Genomic DNA, 21,763 nt, shown 5'->3' on the forward strand with positions numbered 1-21,763 from the left:
GAGCCAAGATATCAATTACAGGAAAAAATCTGTAAAAACTACAAACACATGGAGGCTAAATAATATACTACTTAATAAACAAAAGATCACTGAAGAAATCAAAGAGGAAATCAAAAAATACCTAGAAACAAGTGACAATGAAAACACGATGACCAAAAACTTATGGGATGCAGCAAAAGCAGTTCTAAGAGGGAAGTTTATAGCAATACAATCCTTCCTCAAGAAAGAAGAAACATCTCAAATAAACAAGTTAACCTTACACCTAAAGCAATTAGAGAAAGAAGAACAAAAATCACCCAAAATTAGCAGAAGGAAAGAAATCATAAAGTTCAGATCAGAAATAAATGAAAAAGAAATGAAGGAAACAATAACAAAGATCAGTAAAACTAAAAGCTGGTTCTTTGAGAAGATAAACAAAATTGATAAACCATTAGCCAGCTTCATCAAGACAAAAAGGTGAGAAGACTAAAATCAATAGAATTAGAAATGAAAAAGGAGAAGTAGGAACTGACACTGCAGAAATACAAAGGATCATGAGAGATTACTAAAAGCAACTACATGCTAATAAAATGGATAACCTGGAAGAAATTGACAAATTCTTAGAAAAGCACAAACTTCCGAGACTGAACAAGGAAGAAATAGAAAATATAGACAGACCTATCACAAACACTGAAATTGAGACTGTGATTAAAAATCTTCCAACAAACAAAAGCCCAGGACCAGAGAGCTTCACAGGAGAATTTTACCAAATACAAAAAGAGCTAAAACCTATCTTTCTCAAACTCTTCCAAAATAGAGCAGAGGGAGGAACACTCCCAAACTCGTTCTACGAGTCCACCATTACCCTGATACCAAAACCAGACAAAGATGTCACAAAGAAAGAAAAATACAAGCCAATATCACTGATGAACACAGATGCAAAATCCTCAAAAAAATACTAGCAAACAATCCAACAGAATATAAAAAGGATCATACACCATGATCAAGTGGGGTTTCACCAGGGAATGCAACGATTTTTCAATATACACAAATCAGTCAATGTGATAAAACATATTAACAAACTGAAAGAGAAAAAACATATGATCTTTCAATAGATGTAGAAAAAGCTTTTGACAAAATTCAACACCCATTTATGATAAAAACCCTCCAGAAAGTAGGCATAGACGGAACTTAACATAATAAAGGCCATATAAGACAAACCCACAGCCAACATCATCCTCAGTGTTGAAAAACTGAAACCATTTCCAGCAAAATCAGGAACAAGACAAGGTGATCCACTCTCACCACTATTATTCAACATAGTTTTGGAAGTTTTAGCCACAGCAATCAGAGAAGAAAAAGAAATAAAGGAATCCAAATCGGAAAAGAGGAAGTAAAGCTGGCACTGTTTGCAAATGACATGATACTATACATAGAGAATACTAAAGATGCTACCAGAAAACTACTAGAGCTAATGGATACATTTGCTAAAGTAGCAGGATACAAAATTAATGCACGGAAATCTCTTGCATTCCTATACACTAATGATGAAAAATCTGAAAGTGAAATTTAGGAAACACTCACATTTACCACTGCAACAGAAAGAATAAAATACCTAGGAATAAACCTACCTAAGGAGACAAAAGACCTGTATGCAGAAAAATATAAGACACTGATGAAAGAAGTTAAAGATGATACGAACAGATGGAGAGATATACCATGTTCTTGGACTGGCAAAATCAACATTGTGAAAATGACTCTACTACCCAAAGCAATCTACAGATTCAATGCAATCCCTATCAAACTACCACTGGCATTTTTCACAGAACTGGAACAAAAAATTTCACAATTTGTATTGAAACACAGAAGACCCCAAATAGCCAAAGCAATCTTGAGAAAGAAAAATGGAGCTGGAGGAATCACGCTCCAGGAATTCAGACTATACGACAAACCTACAGTAATTAAGACAGCATGGTACTGGCACAAAAACAGAAATATAGATCAATGGAACAGGATAGAAAGCCCAGAGATAAACCCACGCACATATGGTCACCTTATCTTTGAAAAAGGAGGCAAGAATATACAGTGGAGAAAATACAGCCTCTTCAGTAAGTGGTGCTGGGAAAACAGGACAGCTACGTGTAAAAGAATGAAATTAGAAAACTCCCTAACACCATATACAAAAATAAACTCAAAACGGATTAAAGACCTAAATGTAAGGCCAGACACTATAAAACCATTAGAGGAAACATATGCAGAACACTCTATGACATAAATCACAGCAAGATCCTTTTTGAACTACCTCCTTGAGAAATGGAAATAAAAAGAAAAATAAATAAATGGGACTTAATGAAACTTAAAACCTTTTGCACAGGAAAGGAAACGATAAACAAGATGAAAAGACAACCCTCAGAATGACAAAAAATATTTGCAAATGAAGCAACTGACAATGGATTCGTCTCCAAAATTTACAAGCAGCTCATACAGCTCAAACAACCTAATCCAAAAATGGGCAGAAGACCTAAATAGACATTTCTCCAAAGAAGATATACAGATGGCCAACAAACACATGAAAGGATGCTCAACATCACTAACCATTAGAGAAACGCAAATCAAAACTACAATGAGGTATCACCTCACACCAGTCAGAATGGCCATCATCAAAAATCGACAAACAGTAAATGCTGGAGAGGGTGTGGAGAAAAGGGAACACCCTTGCACTGTTGGTGGGAATGTACATTGATACAGCCACTATGGAGGTTCCTTAAAAAACTAAAAATAGAACTGCCATACGACCCAGCAATCCCACTCCTGGGGATATACCCTGAGAAAACCATAATTCAAAAAGAGTCATGTACCACAATATTTATTGCAGCATTATTTACCATAGCCAGGACATGGAAGCAACCTGAGTGTCCATCAACAGAAGAATGGATAAAGAAGATGTGGCACATATATACAATGGAATTATTACTCAGCCATAAAAAGAAACGAAATTGAGTTATTTGTAGTGAGGTGGATGGACCTAGAGTCTATCATACAGAGTGAAGTAAGTCAGAAAGAGAAAGACAACTACTGTATGCTAACACATATATATGGAATCTAAGAAAAAAAAAAGGTCATGAAGAACATAGGGGTAAGATGGGAATAAAGACACAGACCTACTAGAGCATGGACTTGAGGGTATGGGGAGGGGGAAGGGTAAGCTGTGACAAAGTGAGAGAGTGGCATGAACATATATACACTACCAAATGTAAAATAGATAGCTAGTGGGAAGTAGCCACATAGCACAGGGAGATCAGCTAGGTGGCTTGTGACCACCTAGAGGGGTGGGATAGGGAGGATGTGAGGGAGGGAGACGCAAGAGGGAAGAGATATGAGAACATATATATATGTATAACTGATTCACTTTGTTATAAATCAGAAAGTAACACACCATTGTAAAGTAATTATACTCCAATAAAGATGTGAAGGAAAAAAAAAAGCAAGGTGCATATATATGGCACCTACAAGAGGCTAACTTCAGATCTAAAGACACACACAGAATGAAAATGAGAGAATGGAAAAAATATTCTCTGCAAATGGAAATGAAAACTGGGGTAGCAACACAAATCAGACAGGACAGACTGTAAAATAAAGATGGTAACAAAAAACAAAGAACAGTATATAATGACAAAGGGATCAATCTAGCAAGATTTTAAAATTCTTAATACATATGCATGCAACGTAGAAGCATATAAATACATAAAGCAAATATTAAACAATAATAATAATAGGGGACATGAACACTCCACTTCCATCAATGGACAGCTCATCAAGAAAAGTCAATAAGGAACCATTTACCTTAAACAACACATTAGATCAGCTGTACTTCATAGATATATTTAGAACATTCCATCCAAAAGCAGAATACACATTCTTTTCAATTGCACATGAAGCATTCTCTAAGATAAATCACATGCTAGGCCACAAAACAAGTCTCAATAAATTTAAGAAGACTGAAATCATGTCAAGAATCTTTTCTGATAACTATGGTATGAGACTAGAAATTAAGTACAAGAAAAAACTGCAAAAGAACACAAATACCTAGAGACTAAACTATATGCTACTAAAAATTCAATGGATCACTGAAGAAATGAGGAAAGAAATAAAAAACTGCCTAGAAACAAACAGAAAGAAAACAATCAAAAATCTACTGGATGCAGTAAAAGCAGTTCTAAGAGGGAAGTTTATAGCAATGAAAGTCTATTTCATGAAATAAGAAAAATTTCAAATAAGCAACCTAACCTTACACCTAAAGAAACCAGAAAAAGATGAATAAATAAAACCCAAAGTAAGCAGAAGGAAAGAAATAATAAAGATTAGAGCAGAAATAAATAAAATAGACCCTAAAAAACAATCAATAAAACTTAAGAGTTGCTCCTTTGAGAAGACAAAATCAATACACCATCAGCCAGATTCATTAGAATAAAAGGTGAGAAGGCACAAATAAATAAAATCAGAAATGAAAGAGGGAATCTTACAACCAACACCACAGAAATTAAAAGGATCATAAGAGACTACTACAAAAACTTACACAGCAATAAAATGAACAACTTGCAAGAAATGGACAGATTCCTAGAAATGTACAATCTCCCAAGAGTGAATCAAGAATAAATAGAAATATGAACAGACTGATTACAAATAAAGAAACTGAATCAATTATTTAAAGAAAGCTCCCTACAAACAAAAGTGCAGAACCAGATGGCTTCACAGATAAACTATAACAAACATTTTAAAAGAATTAATACCTATCCTTCTCTAACTAGTCAAAAAAATTGAAAAGGAAGAAACACTTCCGAAATCATTCTATGAGGACAGCATAACCCTGATACCGAAACAAGACAAAGACACCACAAAAAAAAAAAACCCACAAAATTACAGGCTAATTTCACTGATGAACACAGATCCGAAAAAATTCATCAAAATATTAGCAAACTGACTTCAATAATATATTAAAACAACCATACCCCATTATCAAGTGATATTTACCCCAGGGATGCAAGGATACCTCAACATCTGCAAATTACTCAGTGTGATATACCACATTAACAAACTGAAGAATAAAAATCATATATGATTGGGAGAGGAGATCAAGATGGTGGAAAAAAAGAATGTAGAGTTCACCTCCTCCCATAAATACATCAAAAATACATTGACGTGTGCAACAATTCTCACAGAATATCTACTGAACTCTGGCAAAAGATCTCTTGCAATCAAAACTACAAGAAAGATGACCACGTAACGTAACAGGGTAGGAGGAAAGGGATAAAAGGAACGTGCATCTCTGGAAGGAAGCTGTAAAACGGGAAAGATTTCCTCACCTGGGGCACCCCCTTCAACAGCTGGGAGATCAGCAGGAACAGAAAGGGCAAGGCATAGGCTCAGAGAAGAGCGTAACAGCCAGCTGGCAGCAGGTGGAACATAGAGAGACCATGACAGGTGGTCCTGGCCACCTCCCTGCACTCCCCAAAAGAGATGTGCACACACCAGCAGGTGTGTGCAATGCCTGGGTGTTGAATATCCAGATTTAACAGAGAGACCCAGGAAGAGGACTGGAGTAGGCTGCGCAGAGATACCCTAAAGGGGCTAGAGTGTGGTCCGAGCCACAACCAGGTGTGTGCACAGGATGAAGCCGAAGTTTGATAATAGAAGCTCCATTGTTAACACACATGGAGGGAGGGGCGGGGGCCCACCAGGGCAGCATCATTCTCACTTTATTTTTTATTGCAATATAGTTGATTTACAATGTTGTGTTAGTTTCAGGTGTACAGCAAAGTGATTTAGTTATACATATATGTGTATCTATTCTTTTCCGGATTCTTTTACCTTATAGATTATTACACAGTATTGACTAGAGTTCCCTGTGCTATACAGTAGGTCCTTATTGATTATCTATTTTATATATAGTAGTGTGTATATGTTAATCCCAACCACCTAATTTCTCCCTCTTGCCCCTCACCTTCCCCCTCTGGTAACCATAACTTTGTTTTTTAAGCCGGTGAGTCTTTTTCTGTTTTGTAAATAAGTTCATTTGAATCGTTTTTTAGATTCCACATACAAATGATATCATATGATATTTGCCTTTCTCTGTCTGACTTCATAATCTCTATGTCCGTCCATGTTGCTGCAAATAGGATTATTTCATTACTTTTTTATGGCTGAGTAATATTGCATATGTACCACATCTTCTCTATCCACACCTCTGTAGATGAACATTTAGGTTGCTACTATGTCTTGGCTACTGTAAATAGTGCTGCAATGAACACTGGGGTACATGAACCTTTTCGAAGTATGGTTTTCTCCGGATATATGCCCAGGAGTGGGATTGCTGGGTCATATGGTAACTCATAAAGTTTTTTAAGGAACCTCCATACTGTTCTCCACAATGGCTGTATCAATGTACATTCCCAACAACAATGTAGGAGGGTTCCCTTTTCTCCACACCCTCTCTAGCATTTCTTGTTTGTAGACTTTTTGATAATGGTCTTTCTAACCAGTGTGAGGTGATATCTCCTTGTAGATTTGATTTGCATTTCTCTAATAATTAGAGATGTTAAGCATCTTTTCATTTACTTTTTGGCCATCTGTATGTCTTCTTTGTATATCTTCTTTGGAGAAATGTCTACTTAGATCTTCTGCCCATTTTTTGATGGGGTTGTTTTTTTGATGTTGAGCTGCATGAACTGTTTGTATATTTTGGAAATTAATCCCATGTCAGTTGCATCATTTGCAAATATTTTCTCCCATTCTGTGGGTTGTCTTTTCGTTTTGTTTATGGTTTATTTGCTATGCAAAAGCCTTTAAGTTTAATTAGGTCCCATTTGTTTATTTTTGTTATTTTCATTACTCTAGGAGGTGAATCCAAAAAGATATTTCTGTGATTTATGTCAAAGAGTATTCTGCCTATGTTTTCCTCTAAGGGTTTTATAGTATCCAGTCTTACATTTAGGTCTTTTATCCATTTTGAGTTTATTTTTGTGCATGGTGTTAAAGAATATTCTAATTTTTTTTTTTTACATGTAGCTGTCCAGTTTTTCCAGCACCATTTATTGAAGAGACTGTCTTTCCTCCATTGTATAATCTTGCTGCCTTTGTTGTAGATTAATTGGCCATAGGTGTGTGGGTTTATTTCTGGGCTTTCTAGCCAGTTCCACTGATCGATAAGTCTGGCTTTGTGCCAGTACCATACTGATTTGATTACTGTAGCTTTAGAGTATAGTCTAAAGCCAGGGGGGGCTCATTCCTCCAGCTGCATTTTTCTTTCTCAAGATTGTTTTGGCTATTCAGGGTCTTCTGTGTTTCCATACAAATTTTAAGATTTTTTGTTCTAGATCTGCAAAAAATGCCATAGGTAATTTGATAGGGATTGCATTGAATATGTAGATTACCTTGGATAGTATAGTCATTTGGATAATATTGATTCTTCTAATCCAAGAACATGGTATATCTTTCCAGCTGTTTGTGTCATCTTCTATTTCTTTCATCAGCATATTATAGTTTTTGGAATACAGGTTTTTGCCTCCTTATGTAGGTTTATTCCTAGGCATTTTATTATTTCCGATGCGATGGTAAATGGCATTGTTTCCTTAATTTCTCTGATATTTCATTGTTAATGTATAGAAATGCAACAGATTTATGTATGTTAATTTTGTATCCTGCAACTTTACCGAATTCACTGATGAGCTCTAGTAGTTTTCTGGTAGCATCTTTAAGATTCTGTATGCATAGTATCATGTCATCTGCAAATAGTGACAGTTTTACTTCTTTTCCAATTTGGACTCCTTTTATTTCTTTTTCTTCTCTGATTGCTGTGGCTAAGACTTCCAAAACTTGTTGAATAAAAGTGGTGAGAGTAGACATCCTTGGCTTGTTCCTGATCTTAGAAGAAATGCTTTCAGTTTTCACCATTGAGTACAATGTTAGCTGTGGGTTTGTCATATATGCCCTTTATTATGTTGAGGTAGGTTACCTCTATCTCCACTTTCTGGAAAGTTTTTATCATAAATCAGTGATGAATTTTGTCAAAAGCTTTTTCTGCATCTATTGAGATGATCACATGGGTTTTATTCTTCAATTTGTTAATGTGCTATATCACATTGATTGATATGTGGATACTGAGAAATCCTGGCATCCCTGGGATAAGTCCCACTTGATCATGCTGTATGAGCCTTTTAATGTATTGTTGGACTTGGACTGCTAGTATTTTGTTCAGGATTTTTACATCTATGTTCATCAATGATATTGGCCCATAATTTTCTCTTCTTTTTGGTGCTATTTTTGTCTGGTTTTGGCATCAGGGTGATGGTGGACTCATAGAATGAGCTTGGAAGTGTTCCTTCCTCTGCAATTTTCTGAAACAGTTTCAGAAGGATAGATGTTAACTCTTCTCTCAATGTTTGATAGAATTCTCCTCTGAAGCCATCTGGTCCTGGACTTTTGTTTGTCAGGAGTTTTTTAATCACAGTTTCAATTTCATTGGTTGGTTGGTCTGTTCATGTTTTCTATTTCTTCCTGGTTCAGTTTTGGGAGACTGTACCTTTCTAAGAGTTTGTCCATTTCTTCTAGGTTGTCCATTTTGTTGGCATACAGTTGCTTGTAGTAGTCTCTTATGATCCTTTGTATTTCAGTGGTGTCAGTTGTAATTTCTCCTTTTTTTCATTTCTAATTTTATTGATTTCAGCCCTCTCCCTTTTTTTCCTGATGAGTCTGGCTACAAAGGTTTATCAATTTTATTTATCTTTTGAAAGAACTGGCTTTTAGTTTCATTGATCTTTTCTATTGTTTCCTTCATCTCTATTTCACTTATTTATGCTCTGATCTTTATGATTTATTTCCTTCTGCTAACTTTGAGTTTTGTTTGTTCTTCTTTCTGTAGTTGCTTTAGATTTAAGATCAGGTTGTTTATTTGGAATTTGTCTTGTTTTATGAGGTAAGATAGTATTGCTATGAACTTACCTCTTAGAACTGCTTTTGCTGCATCCCATAGGTTTTGGATTGTCTTGTTTTCATTTTCATTTGTCTCTAGCTATTTTTTGATTTACTCTTTGATTTTTCCAGTGATCCATTGGCTACTTAGTAGCATATTGTTTAGGCTTCATGTGTTTGTGTTTTTTACAGTTTTTTTTTTCTTGTAGTTGATTTCTACTCTCATAGCATTATGGTCAGAGAACATGTTTGATATGATTTCAATTTTCTTAAATTTCACAAGGCTTGCTTTATGGCCCAGCATGTGGTCTATCCTGGAGAATTTTCCATGTTTACTTAAAAAGAATGTGTATTCTGCTACTTTCAGATGGAATGCTCTACAAATATCAATTAAGTCCATCTAATGTATCACTTAAGATCCGTATCCCTATTGATTTTCTGTCTGGATGATCTGTCTATTGATGTAAGTGTGGTGTTGAAATCCCCCACTACTATTGTGTTACTGTCAATTTCTTCTTTTATGGCTGTTAGCATTTGCCTCACATATTGAGGTGCTCCTATATCTCTCTCCTTCTGTTGGGCCATTAGTATAAGTAGTTGAATTGGGTTTGGGTTCTATTGTTGCTATGATTACCTTCAGTGCTTCACAGATTTCAAATTTTTCTGATAGCATGGGCCTATGTGTGATTACTGGGATCCCAGAAGGTTTTTCAAAAAGTTTCTGCATCATCCACATTTTTCAGCTATACCTACATGCCTACAATACAGACTTGATCTCTATTTCCCTATATTCTTGCCCATCACCTAGGTAGATTGCTGCCACTTGTTGCTTAGTCCTTACTGGACTATTAGTGGAGATCAAAGGACTTACTCTGCTGTCCTGGCCAGCTTCAGTTTTAGACTGGTCATGTGTCCTGATACTAAGGGATGGAGCTTGCTCAACATCCTTGTCCTTCCTTCCAGTGGCAGCCAAACTCTGCCTTGTATATGTGGTGGGTCTAGTGCAGAAATTTTCTGCCATCTCCTAGTGTTAGAAGACCTCTAATGGTATTGGTATAAGATCCTGAGCCCAGTATTACTTTCTTTCCTTCTCCCAAGGGTTGAAAGGCTTTTTTTCTTTTTCGTTCTCCATGGTTTTAACAATGGGTCTTTACCTATGTTCTGCAGAGTTTGCTACCCACCCCACAGTGTCACAAAGTTTTTGGTCTACATGAGTGAAGGGTCCAAATTAGGGGTGGAGGGGGGGCTTCATGCCTTTCTCAGAGCAGTGGCAGATCCCATCCTCTATGCCTGTAACATCATTGATGGCTTTCTCTGATCTCTTACCCAGCTCCCAGTCTTTCTCATGAGCACTCAGTGGAGGTCAATGGAAAAGGACATATGAATGAGTTAAATTCCTCCTGGATCTTAGCTCCAACCAAGATATTACTGATCCACTAAGTCTTTAGTTGATTTCTTCTTTCTCACCTGTGTGATAGCTATGCCTTTCTTCTTTGCTCTGCCACAAATGAGGGAATCAGGGCATCCTGTCACTCTCTCCTGAGAGGGGCTAGTCTCAACTTGGATTTCCAGGTATTTGGTGACTCCATAACTCCAGCTCTCTAATGGGCTCCAGAAAAGTTTTCATTTTGTAGTTTATCTGTTTTGTTTGGGAAGAAGCAATACTCTTTCCAGCTTTCTATACTGTAGACATAAGTAGAAGTATCTCATAGCAATCAGCTTTAAAAAAAAAAAGTGCTGTGCATATATTCACAAGGAAGAAAGACTAAAAAAAGAAAAAAAAGAAAAAAGAAAGAAATTCTCATATAGTAAGGGTGGTTATTAATGTGGTAGACTTTTGGGTCATTTAAATTTTTCTTCTATGTGCTATTCGATATCTCTCAAGTTCTTTACAGAGATCTAATTTTATAACTTAAAAAAAAGATCTGTGTGTGCATATACATATGTGTAGTCTATTTTTTAAGTCAAGTGCAAATGATAGAACATTCTTTTTACCATAGAAATGCCATTTATTTGCTGTTTTTTTTTTTTTTTTTCGGTATGCGGGCCTCTCACTGTTGTGGCCTCCCCCGCTGCGGAGCACAGGCTCCGGACGCGCAGGCTCAGCGGCCATGGCTCACGGGCCCAGCCGCTCTGCGGCATATGGGATCCTCCCAGACCGGGGCACGAACCCGTATCCCCTGCATCAGCAGGCGGACTCTCAACCACTTGCGCCACCAGGGAGGCCCTATTTGCTGTTTTTAAAATAAACTTTCAAATAAATTTTGTGTCCTCAGAATTCATACAATTACATATGTATTCAATATCTGCAATCTTTCTCAGTATCCTCTGTTCAATGTAAAAGACAAAATTCTTGCCAGGAAAAAAAAAATTAAAGTTTGATTTAAGAGAATAATTATGCTTAAAGCTTCATAAGAACCTCTCTTTTTCTTATAAATTTATTTATTTATTTTTGGCTGCGTTGGGTCTTTGTTGCTGTGCGCGGGCTTTCTCTATTTGTGGCGAGCGGGGGTTATTCTTTTTTTTTTTTTTTTTTTGGCGGTACGCGGGCCTCTCACTGTTGTGGCCTCTCCCGTTGCGGAGCACAGGCTCCGGACACGCAGGCTCAGCAGCCATGGCTCACGGGCCCAGCTGCTCCGCGGCATGTGGGATCTTCCCAGACCGGGGCATGAACCCGTGTCTCCTGCATCAGCAGGTGGACTCTCAACCACTGCACCACCAGGGAAGCCCGGGGGGTTATTCTTCATTACAGTGTGCAGGCTTCTCACTGCAGTGGCTTCTCTTGTTGTGGAGCACAGGTTCTAGGCGCATGGGCTTCAGTAGTTGTGGCTCGCGGGCTCTAGAGCACAGGCTCAGTAGTTGTGGCACATGGGCTTAGCTGTTCCATGGCATGTGGGATCTTCCCAGACCAGGGCTCAAACCCGTGCCCCCCACATTGGCAGGTGGATTCTTAACCACTGCGCCACCAGGGAAGTCCCCATAAGAATCTCAATACAGTAGTTTTTCTTGTTTTGAGAGCCTTGTGTTTAAGAAAACTGTTTTTATTCATATTATGTCTTACACCTCCTAATATAATCACCCCACAGTGACAGCTACGACTGCCAAAGTGATTTCTGTCACTCCAGGTTATAATGTAAATGTAGCCCCAGAAATAAGATAAACAGCAATTGAAGAGTAAAAGGCATCTGTAAACCAACCCCCGCCAAACTGAATATTTTTTTAAACTGTCAATGTTAAACACATCAAAGGAGTTTTCAGACAAAAACTTAATATAGTTAAGCAGTAAAAAGACTTCTGAACAATTTACTCAGATTATCCCGTTACCATATTACCTTTCCTCCAAAAAAGGATAGAAGAAGTCATTATGCAATGAACTTGCAATAGTTTACATACAGTAACATACCAAAAAGTACCTTAGAGACCATTCTCTGGTACCAAGTAATTTGATGGTGGTCATTTGAAGGGTAAAAAAGTTTTGGTTTATAATTTCCAAAGATAATCTTATTTCCAAAAGAACATTTCTATGAAATCAATCTCATTTTCAGAGAAAAGAACTAATTAATTACACAAACCCCGTGTTTCATTTTTTTACTTAGTAAGAATGGCTATCATGCAAGTTACCAAAACTATTTTCCAACTGTCTATTTTCAGAGTTGCGTGGCATACCATACATTCCACTCCCTTCTTTCTTTCCTTCTTTCTTTCCTGTTTCTTCCTTCCTTCCTTCCTTCCTCCCTTCCTCCCTCCCTCCCTTCCTTCCTTTAAAATTTACTAAGCTGGGTGCAGAGGATATTGTGCTGAACAAAACTTAAAATGTTTCTACCCTTCAAGAGCCCTTTTCTTACATCCTCAATTTGTCTCAGACTTGGTTCTTATTTTGTTGCTGTATATTTTCATCACTTAATAATAATTGCACAGTTCCTCAATTACAGTAGGTACTCTTCTAAGACATGGATTTTCAGCATCTTAATGTCCTTACTACCAAGCACCATCTCACAAATAATAGATTACTCACAATGCATGATGAATAAAACAAATAAATAAACAAAGGAGCTTATAGTCTAGCACACACAGAAACGCATAGATACAATAGAGCAATAAAATCTAAGATGAGCTATAATGACAGTATTCAGAGATTACCAAAGTAGCACAAAGGAGTCAGCAGATCAACTCCATTAGGGGTGGAAGTGGTCAAAAAGCTTCATTCAGCACATGATATTTAAATTGAATCTTGAAGGATGGTTAGAAGTGAGTCAGGAGCTTCAGAAGAGAAGAAATAATTTCAAGTAGAGAGAAAGTCATAAGCAAATTAAGAGAGATAAAAAATAGCATGTTATGATCAGAAAATAGCAAATAGGCTGGTATCACTGAAGCATGGGGTGACAGGGAAATTACCCTGAGATATGAATCTGGAAAAGGTACAGGGGACTAGGTCAAGGAATGGGGGAAGAGGCAGATAGACAAATATGTCAGGCTAGAGTATGCCGTGAGAAATCTCTGCAAAGGTGAGAAGAATAAAGTTAAATGATCAGATTTGATTTTAGAAAACTTACTCTAGGGGACATACAAAATAGAATAAGGAAAACAAAAGGACAGATGATTGGGAAAGTAAAGTTAGAGGTAAAAGAACAATTAGGAGACGACTTAAATAGTCCAAGACAAATATAACTACAACATGAATTAAAGCAACCATACTGGGAAGAGAAAACTTTAAAGAAAAAAAAAAACTGAAAAAAAGAAATGGATGTAATTTTGTCCTCAATTAGATTTAGAGAGGTTCATTTACAAATGAGTACTGCCCTCATTTGTTAAATGGTAATAATTAGTGCTTACCTCAAAGAAATATTATAAATTCCTGAGATAATGCATGTAAAATACTTTATAATATGACTGCCAAAGAATAAGGTTTATAAACATGGCAGTAATTATTTTGTTGATGCTGATGCTGATTGGATTTGAATCCTGGCTTGAATACTTACTCCCTGTGTGACCTTCATGAAGTTACTTAATCTCTCTTTCCCTCACATTCCTCCTCTGTAACAATGGAGTATGCTCCCTAGTACCTCATAGATAAGTACTATTTTGAGTTTTATAGATGTAATAACATATTCATGAAGGGTTTATAAAAATTTAGACCAATATCTGAAACTTAATTTTTAAGAAAAATAGTTATTAATAGAAAATAGGAGTTGAAAATGATTCTCAGATTTCCAATATGGGCGAACGGTGATACTCACTGAGAGGAGGAGGCTTCTTTAAAAAGCCAATCATTCTCCTTCAAATTCTTTAAGATGAATTAAGTGTTCTTCTCAGTGTTTTGCAAGCACACTATACATATTACAACACTCACCATGGTATATTTTAACTGTCTATTTTCATGTCTATTATCCTCAGTAAATACTGATGATATCTAAGGGCAAAAAACTGTCTGTTAATCCTGCATCCCCAAAAAGCAGGATGCATCTGGTATATAAATAGGCTCAATATATGTTAGTGAAATAATTAAACTTAAAGGAGATATGAATTCCTTTAACAAGTCCAGAGAATATTTGGAAAGAATGGTATTTCCAAAGAATTTTACATGCTATTCCCCTACGGGCCTTAAAATTTCATCAAATAGAATGTAAAAACTAGTATATTATACTACTCTTTTCTAGTGAATTCTCACTAGATAGAAAGTGTTGAAATGCAAATCTGTAAAGAAAATAGCAGAGAATAAAGTAAATAATATAAACAAAAAGAAATTATTCAAGAGTTTCCAACTTTCCCTTTCACCATGACCATATAAATATAGCAGTGCCACACTGTAAAGGGCTAATATTAAGACTTTCAAAATTAGAGCTAAGGGAACATCAAAAGTATTCCAGAATATTTATGTATATGGAGCCATAATCTCACTATCTGTTGTATTTCCATTGTTTCATACTATACCTTAGATGAAGATCTTCTGAAAACTTCAGACAGGCGTAGATAAATTCTTTAATTTGGTTGTAAACTTTTGGCACAAATTCAGAGAATGGAAACTTTTTTGGAAATGGTTGCTGTAAAAGCAAGAATTAATGAAAGCCAAGTCACAAACCAACATACATTGAAAATACTTATAAATTAATTAAAATGCAAAGGAAATTTTCTTGCATACTGTGAACTGCCTGCTTAACAACCTCAAATTTAAAAAAATATTTTTGAAAGTTTTCTGATACTGAAAAGAATAAGATTAAATTAAATAAACAATTCAAATGTCCTCCAAAACCTGATAAATAAATTGTGAGACATATTCAGCAATAAAAAGTAATGAGTTACTGATACATGCAACAACTTAGATGAATCTCAAAAGCATTATGTTCAGTGAAAGAAGCCAGTCTCAAAAGGTTACATACTATATGATTCCATTTATAAGGCATTCTAGAAAAGGCAAAAGTGATGGATAGCAACAAGACTGGTGGTTGGCAAAGGCTGGGGGTTAGAAGAGGAACTGATTAAGAAGGTGTAGCATGAGGGAATTTTTTGGAATCATGGAACTGTTCTGTATCATTATTGTAGTAGTACATACAAGACTCAATGCACTGTCAAAATCAATACAGTTATATAGCATGGTAAATTCTACTGTATGTTTTGGGGATAAAATGTCCTAAAAGTATAATAAAAGCAAGTATTTGAAAGTGTAAGCCAAAATGGAACACTTCCAGAAATCCCCCAAACACTTCAGAGGTGACAATACCCCAAAGCCATTTACTGATTCCCCAAACAGGAACTTCTGCTCTTCTAAGCCCTTCTAAGCCCAAAAATCATCCTTTGAGGGTGTTTTAGATTTCTAACCCATTGAGTTAGAAGTTATGCCTTTAATGAGACTGATACAAAGAAAGCTTTAAGGGGATGCCAAATCAGAGAAGTTTATTTTAAAGTGTTCCTTACCTTTTCCAGCTCTGTATCTTGGAATGGGAATTGTCCTACCACCTTTTTATATATCTCCTCACTTGCTACTGGTATAGGACTGTAGTTGTCAGAATCAAGTATGTTTCTATAAAGAAAATAAAAGAAGAAAGGAAGGGAGGAGGGAAAAAGGAAAGAAGGGTTAGTTAATCACTATAGTGATACAAATCATTTTCAGGTGAGCTCCAAGAGTTGTATATCCACCACAACCCCAAATAAATGTTTCCCAGTCCCTAATCTATTCCTTTTATAATACAGCTATTTGGTCTCAGGTAAGGACATCTTTAAAAAAAAAAAAAAAAAGACAGAAGGAAAATTACATTCTAAAACAAATGGAAAAAAATCATAAACATGACCTCATAGTATTTGAGATTTACAGGTCAGACAGAAATTTTTCAGTTCAACATGTTGAAACCTTAAGGCAAGTGAGAAGTAAATAATAAAAGAATGTGAGCTCTGGAGAAGGCAAAGAGGTTTTATTTGCTTTTTTTTAAAAAAAAAAAGACAGTTTTGATTATGTTCTTTAATTCTGTACTAGATCTAACTTTCAAAACTGGCAGATGAGGAGAAGCAAGTTCTATAATAAATCCAAATTATGTTCATTTACTTTATCTACTGCTCTATATTAAGAATGACTTTTTCTTCATCCACAGGTTTTGCCTCCTTAACTGGACTGGGGGTTCTCTAAAAGCAGAGACCATACTACCAAAATCAAAAAAGAAATTTACTGAAAGCATCAGATCAGATGCTGGTAAAACCATGGATATATCATGTTACTAATTTTCAAGAGATAATCCTCCTCTAAGTAAAACTGTATCATTAATAAACTGGGCTTTTAGAAACACAAATGTTTATATTAATATATAAATGAGTTGCACTACATGATTATCAGAGACATGTTCATAAAATGTGAAGAGTAAGATTAAAGGGACAATGTAATATCTTAAAGCTATACGAACCTGAAAGTAGAATAAGCTGATCTGGGGAAGAGGTCTTACAGTAAGCAGAAAGATCACTTTAAGGAGTAAAGGTTCAAAAGGAGAAGAAACAAGTGAGCTGACATGAGTTGTGTGCCAGGAAAACAGTGCAAGGAAACATTTGTAAGTGGAGGTGTAATACAATAATTTTCTTATTGTTGTATGCATGTTGCAGTAACTATTTAAATAATATGCTTCAAATACTGGATTGTAATAGATCTCTTCTCTGGGTATAAGAGAAGAAAGAAGATGAGGAATCACATGAGTGAGTCTTCAAAAAAGTTCCAAAAAAACTAAATTACTCGAAAGGGCTCAAAAGCCACTACCTTACAAGTGAGACACAGACTGGGCATGATCCTCAAAGAGAAAATCAAAAAACAGATTAAGACACAAGGTGATCTGGTTGGTATGAACCAAGGTATATGACATTCATTCAAGGAAACAAAAAAGCCAAAATGGGATCTGGGGACTCCTCACATAGTAGGTACTAATATACTGAGACTGGATATCTCAGGAACTTTATTTGGGACACCACTACACCTTACTTGAATTCTTAATCATAACTGGGATCAGAGCTAGAAAAAATAAGCCACATATACTTGTTGCTTATTACATCTGAAAAACCTTATGTATAAAGACATGTGTACACACATGCATGCACACACGTGCATGCGCACACACACACAACTATAGGCAATTTCTCACCTGAAAATACCTGACCACTTCTTTAGCAAAGTTTCACTATATTGATCTCTGATTTCTAACAGCATGTCAAAAAGTTGATTTACAGGAAAACCATACACCTGAAACAAAATAAGAAAACAGCTTCATTTCATAAGGTGATTTTTTTAAGCAATATGAGAGATTAGGCACTGAAAGATATTTTTGTTCTTTGGCCAACAATTTAAATAAAACCATGATAAGAAAAAGCTTTCATTCCCACCTAATATCTAGTGTTCACTCTTAAGAATTAAAAGATATATACCAATATAAGCCAGTCAGAAAAAAATTAAAAGATGAACATTAAAATTAATATATACTGGGTATAAATGTCAGCTAAGTTTTCCCTACAACTCCTTCTGTAACTCTTAGCAACCTTCAGGAATAGAGAGAGAAAATGAGAATGCTACCAATCTCACCCACTTCTAATGCTATTCTATTAGATATAATATGTGGTTCATTATTTAAAACAAGAGTTAAGAAACTCCAAAATCACTCGGACGTTAGATCTGAACTAAGGACATTTTGAAGAACTACAGTAGTGAGTTCAATTAATTGATTTGCTTTGAGAAAAAAAGGGGGATGAGAACAATTTATGAGAACATAAACGGTCAAGGTGATGACCAAGAAATGCTACAAAGAGATAAAAAGATCTAGCTCTAGGGAAAGAAGAAACACAACTAAAAACTAAAAGTTACTTAGTCAAGCTTAGATAGACAATGAAAAGATTTAGAGCTGATGAAACACTCATCTAGATAAGTCTGTGTAAACATAAACCACAAACCTGAAGTGTGTCAGCAAAAAGCACAATGAGGTTCTTCAAATCTAACACGAGGTTTGGATCAGAGCAGTAAGACTAAAGGAAATAAAAGACAATGAGGAAAAACACCTTTATTAAAAATAAAAGTAAATTTTGATTTACTCAATTGCTTAATGCTGCACCTGGTAAAGGCTCTCTGGAAAACCTTCCTGGTTTAAAGTAACACCAGATTCAGCCAGGGAAGAGTGAGTAAAGACTCCAATAATCCATGATCTATATTTTTAATACTTGGAAATTTAAAAACACACTTCTAAATAACTGTTTGGTTAAAGGAGAAAGCAAAATTGATATTGCAGATTATTTTAAAATGAACAGCAATGAAATATTCATATCAAAACCTATGGAATGCAGCTAACGCCATTTTAAAAACAAATTACATCTTTATATGTGAACATTAGAAAACATAAAAGATCTAAAATAAACAAACTAAGCACTCAACTCATGAAGCTAGGCAAAAAAAGCCAAAATAAACCATAAATGAGAGAACAAAACTGATAAAATAAAAAGCAGACATTAATGACATAAAGAAGACATGAAAGATTTGATCAATGAAACCAAAAGCTCAAGTTAAACATAAAATCAATAAAATAGACAAATCACAGTAAAGTCCAATTAAACAACAAAGAGAAAACAAAACTAAACAATACAAAGAATACAAAACCAAACATAAATACAGAGGAAAATACAAATTACAAATAAAGTCCATGTATAATCTCTTATCAACAAATTTGAAAGCTGAAATGACATGCAAGATACCTTCTGTGGGCAAGCTACAGAGATGTATATGGCACTATTTTTCAGTGACTTTGATATTCAAATTCTCTCAATTATAGTTTGATTACTTGCCCTCTACTTAATTGCTCAGTTCCTGAAGGACTGTTGAATTCTCCCACAATGGTGTGGTCCCTTGGTTTCTCTTCCTACTACTTAACAATTTTTGTTTATTTACATACTGATGCTTGCTTGTCCCCAGTAAATGGGTTATTGTCTTTTTGGTGGGTTAAAAATAATATCAAAACAAATGTTCCTCTCTTCTCCCATTTAATGGTCTTTAACTTCAATCCAATTTTCTTGAAGAATATTGTCCTTTTTGCTCCCCATTCTTTATTTTCAATCTTTCTGTGTAATCTTAATGTATGAATCTCTCTTAGTAACCAAACTATAACACTTTCCAACTCTGGCATTTCTCATGAATACTTACATATCTGGACCTATTCTAGCCATCTTATTTTAAGTTTTCTATTTTCAATGATTTCTTCTTTCTTTTTTGTTTCCTTTCCTGTGTTTCACTGGATCAGTGTTTTCAAATTATCTTATACTGGTTATTAATAAGTTATATACTTTCTGCCCACTGTTTATTTGAAATAATCTGGTGTTTTCATCTAAAAATGTTTTAAACATTAAGCCTCTCCTCTTTTAGGGATTCTTAATAGCATAAACTTTACAAATAATCAAACAATCAGTTATTTAGATTTATCTATGAGTTTTACTCTCATTTTTGCACACATTTATTTACTCCCATCCCATCTTGTATTTAGAATTTCTTTTTCCTTTTTGGTAAAACACCAGTAAGACAGGATGGGTGAAAAGTAAACTTTGAACCCTCATGTGTTTGGAAATGCCTTTCTTTTGCACTCAAACTAAAATACACAATTTCAGATGTGAGAAAACTGTCTGCCCTAATTTACCCTGCCTGACCAAAAAAAACTGCATCCTTTCAATGTAATAATCTAGTCTTTCTTTAATGCAGGGAAATTTCCCTCTTTTATTTAATTATTTAAGTCCCCTGCTTTGTGACTGTACTTTCTTTCTAAATCCCTATTAGATACAACCAAAAATCTACATCAATTATCCATGTTCCTTAACTTTCTATTCATATTTTCCACCTCTTTGTGTCTTCACTCTGTATTTTGGGATATCTATTTGATTTTGTCTTCTTGATCACAGAATGATGTGCAGTTTTATCTATTTAATCTTTGAATTAAATTTCTCTATTATGGTAGTCATAAATTTCCAAGAAAGCAATGTTTATCTTTGATTTCTATCCTTCTGTGGCTTGCTTCCTTCCTTTTCCTCCTTACCACGTTTTTTAAAATTGTGAATATAGTATACATAAAGAAAATAATAAATAAAACCTATATGTACAATTTCACCAGGCAAACAAAACTAAATAGCACCAGCGTGCCAGAAGCTCCAAAACAACTTCTTTCCTCTGCACTCAGGAAAACATTATCATGACATTTATTTATGACATAATTTTTATTTATGATATCATTATTTATGATAATCATTTCCATGTCTTTCCTTCATGTTTTTGCTTCTTTGTATTTTTTAACTTAATAAACTTTATTTTTTAGAGCAGTTTTGCATTTACAGATAAACTGAGCAGAAAGTACAGAGTTCCCATATATCCCTTCACACAGAAATTCATGCACAGATTCCCTTATTATAACATCTTGCATTAGTGTGGTAACATTTGGTACAGTTGATGAACCAACACTGACACACTGTTATTAACTGAAGTCCACAGCTTACATTAGAGTTTACTCTTTGTGTTATATAATCTATGGGTTTTAACATATGTATAATGACATATTCCACCATTACAATATCGTAGATAATAGTTTCACTGCTCTAAAAATTCCCTGTCTTCCACTTATTCGTCCCTCCATCCCTCTCCCAAACCCTGGCAACCCTGATCTTTTTACTGTCTCCATAATTTTGCCTTGTCCAGAATGTCATATAGTTGGAATCATATGAGTATATAGCCTTCTCAGATTGGGTTCTTTTACTTAGCAATATGCATTTAACTTTCCTCCACGTCTTTTTGTGGACTGACAGAGCATTTCCTTTTTGCCACTGAATAAATATTCAATTATAAGAATGTACCAGAGTCTATCCATTCACCTACTAAAGGACATCTTGGTTGCTTCCAGGTTTTGGCTATTATGAATAAGCTGTTATAAACATGAGTGGGCAGGTTTCTGTGTTAACATAAGTTTTCAACTCATTTGGCAAATACCTAGAGTGTACTTGCTGGATCATATAATAAGAGTATGTTTCATTTTGTAGAAACTGCCAAACTCTCTTTTAAGCTAGCTGTGCCATTTTCCATTCCCATCAACAATGAGAGTTCCTGCTGTTCCACATTCTCTTCAGCATTTGGTGTTGTCAGTGTTTTAGCCATTCTAATGGGTGTGTGGTGGTAGCTCATTGTTGTTTAATTTGTAACTCCCCGAGGACATATGTTGTCCAGCATCTTTTGTATGCTTTCCTGCCATTTGAATATTTCTTTGGTGAGGTATCTGTTCAGAACTTTTGCCTGTTTTTTAATTGGGCCCATTTCTTAATTTTTTCTTACTGTTGAGTG

At 35.4% G+C, this 21,763-nt stretch overlaps 1 protein-coding gene across 2 annotated transcripts in view; it reads right to left on the bottom strand.

Annotated features, from left to right (window-relative positions):
• EXOC6B (exocyst complex component 6B) overlaps positions 1-21,763 on the bottom strand; it is a 730,763-nt gene that overhangs the window by 339,159 nt on the left and 369,841 nt on the right. For both annotated transcript variants that reach the window (XM_060118019.1, XM_060118020.1), the window contains exons 12-15: positions 18,358-18,429; positions 17,559-17,656; positions 15,859-15,964; positions 14,878-14,987 (exon numbers count right to left, since the gene is read on the bottom strand). In XM_060118019.1, the coding sequence (XP_059974002.1) occupies positions 14,878-14,987; positions 15,859-15,964; positions 17,559-17,656; positions 18,358-18,429 (386 nt within the window). The remainder of the gene's footprint in view (positions 1-14,877; positions 14,988-15,858; positions 15,965-17,558; positions 17,657-18,357; positions 18,430-21,763) is intronic.

The sequence above is a fragment of the Mesoplodon densirostris genome, chromosome 14, assembly GCF_025265405.1.
Source record: "Mesoplodon densirostris isolate mMesDen1 chromosome 14, mMesDen1 primary haplotype, whole genome shotgun sequence".
Taxonomy (NCBI): domain Eukaryota; kingdom Metazoa; phylum Chordata; class Mammalia; order Artiodactyla; family Ziphiidae; genus Mesoplodon; species Mesoplodon densirostris.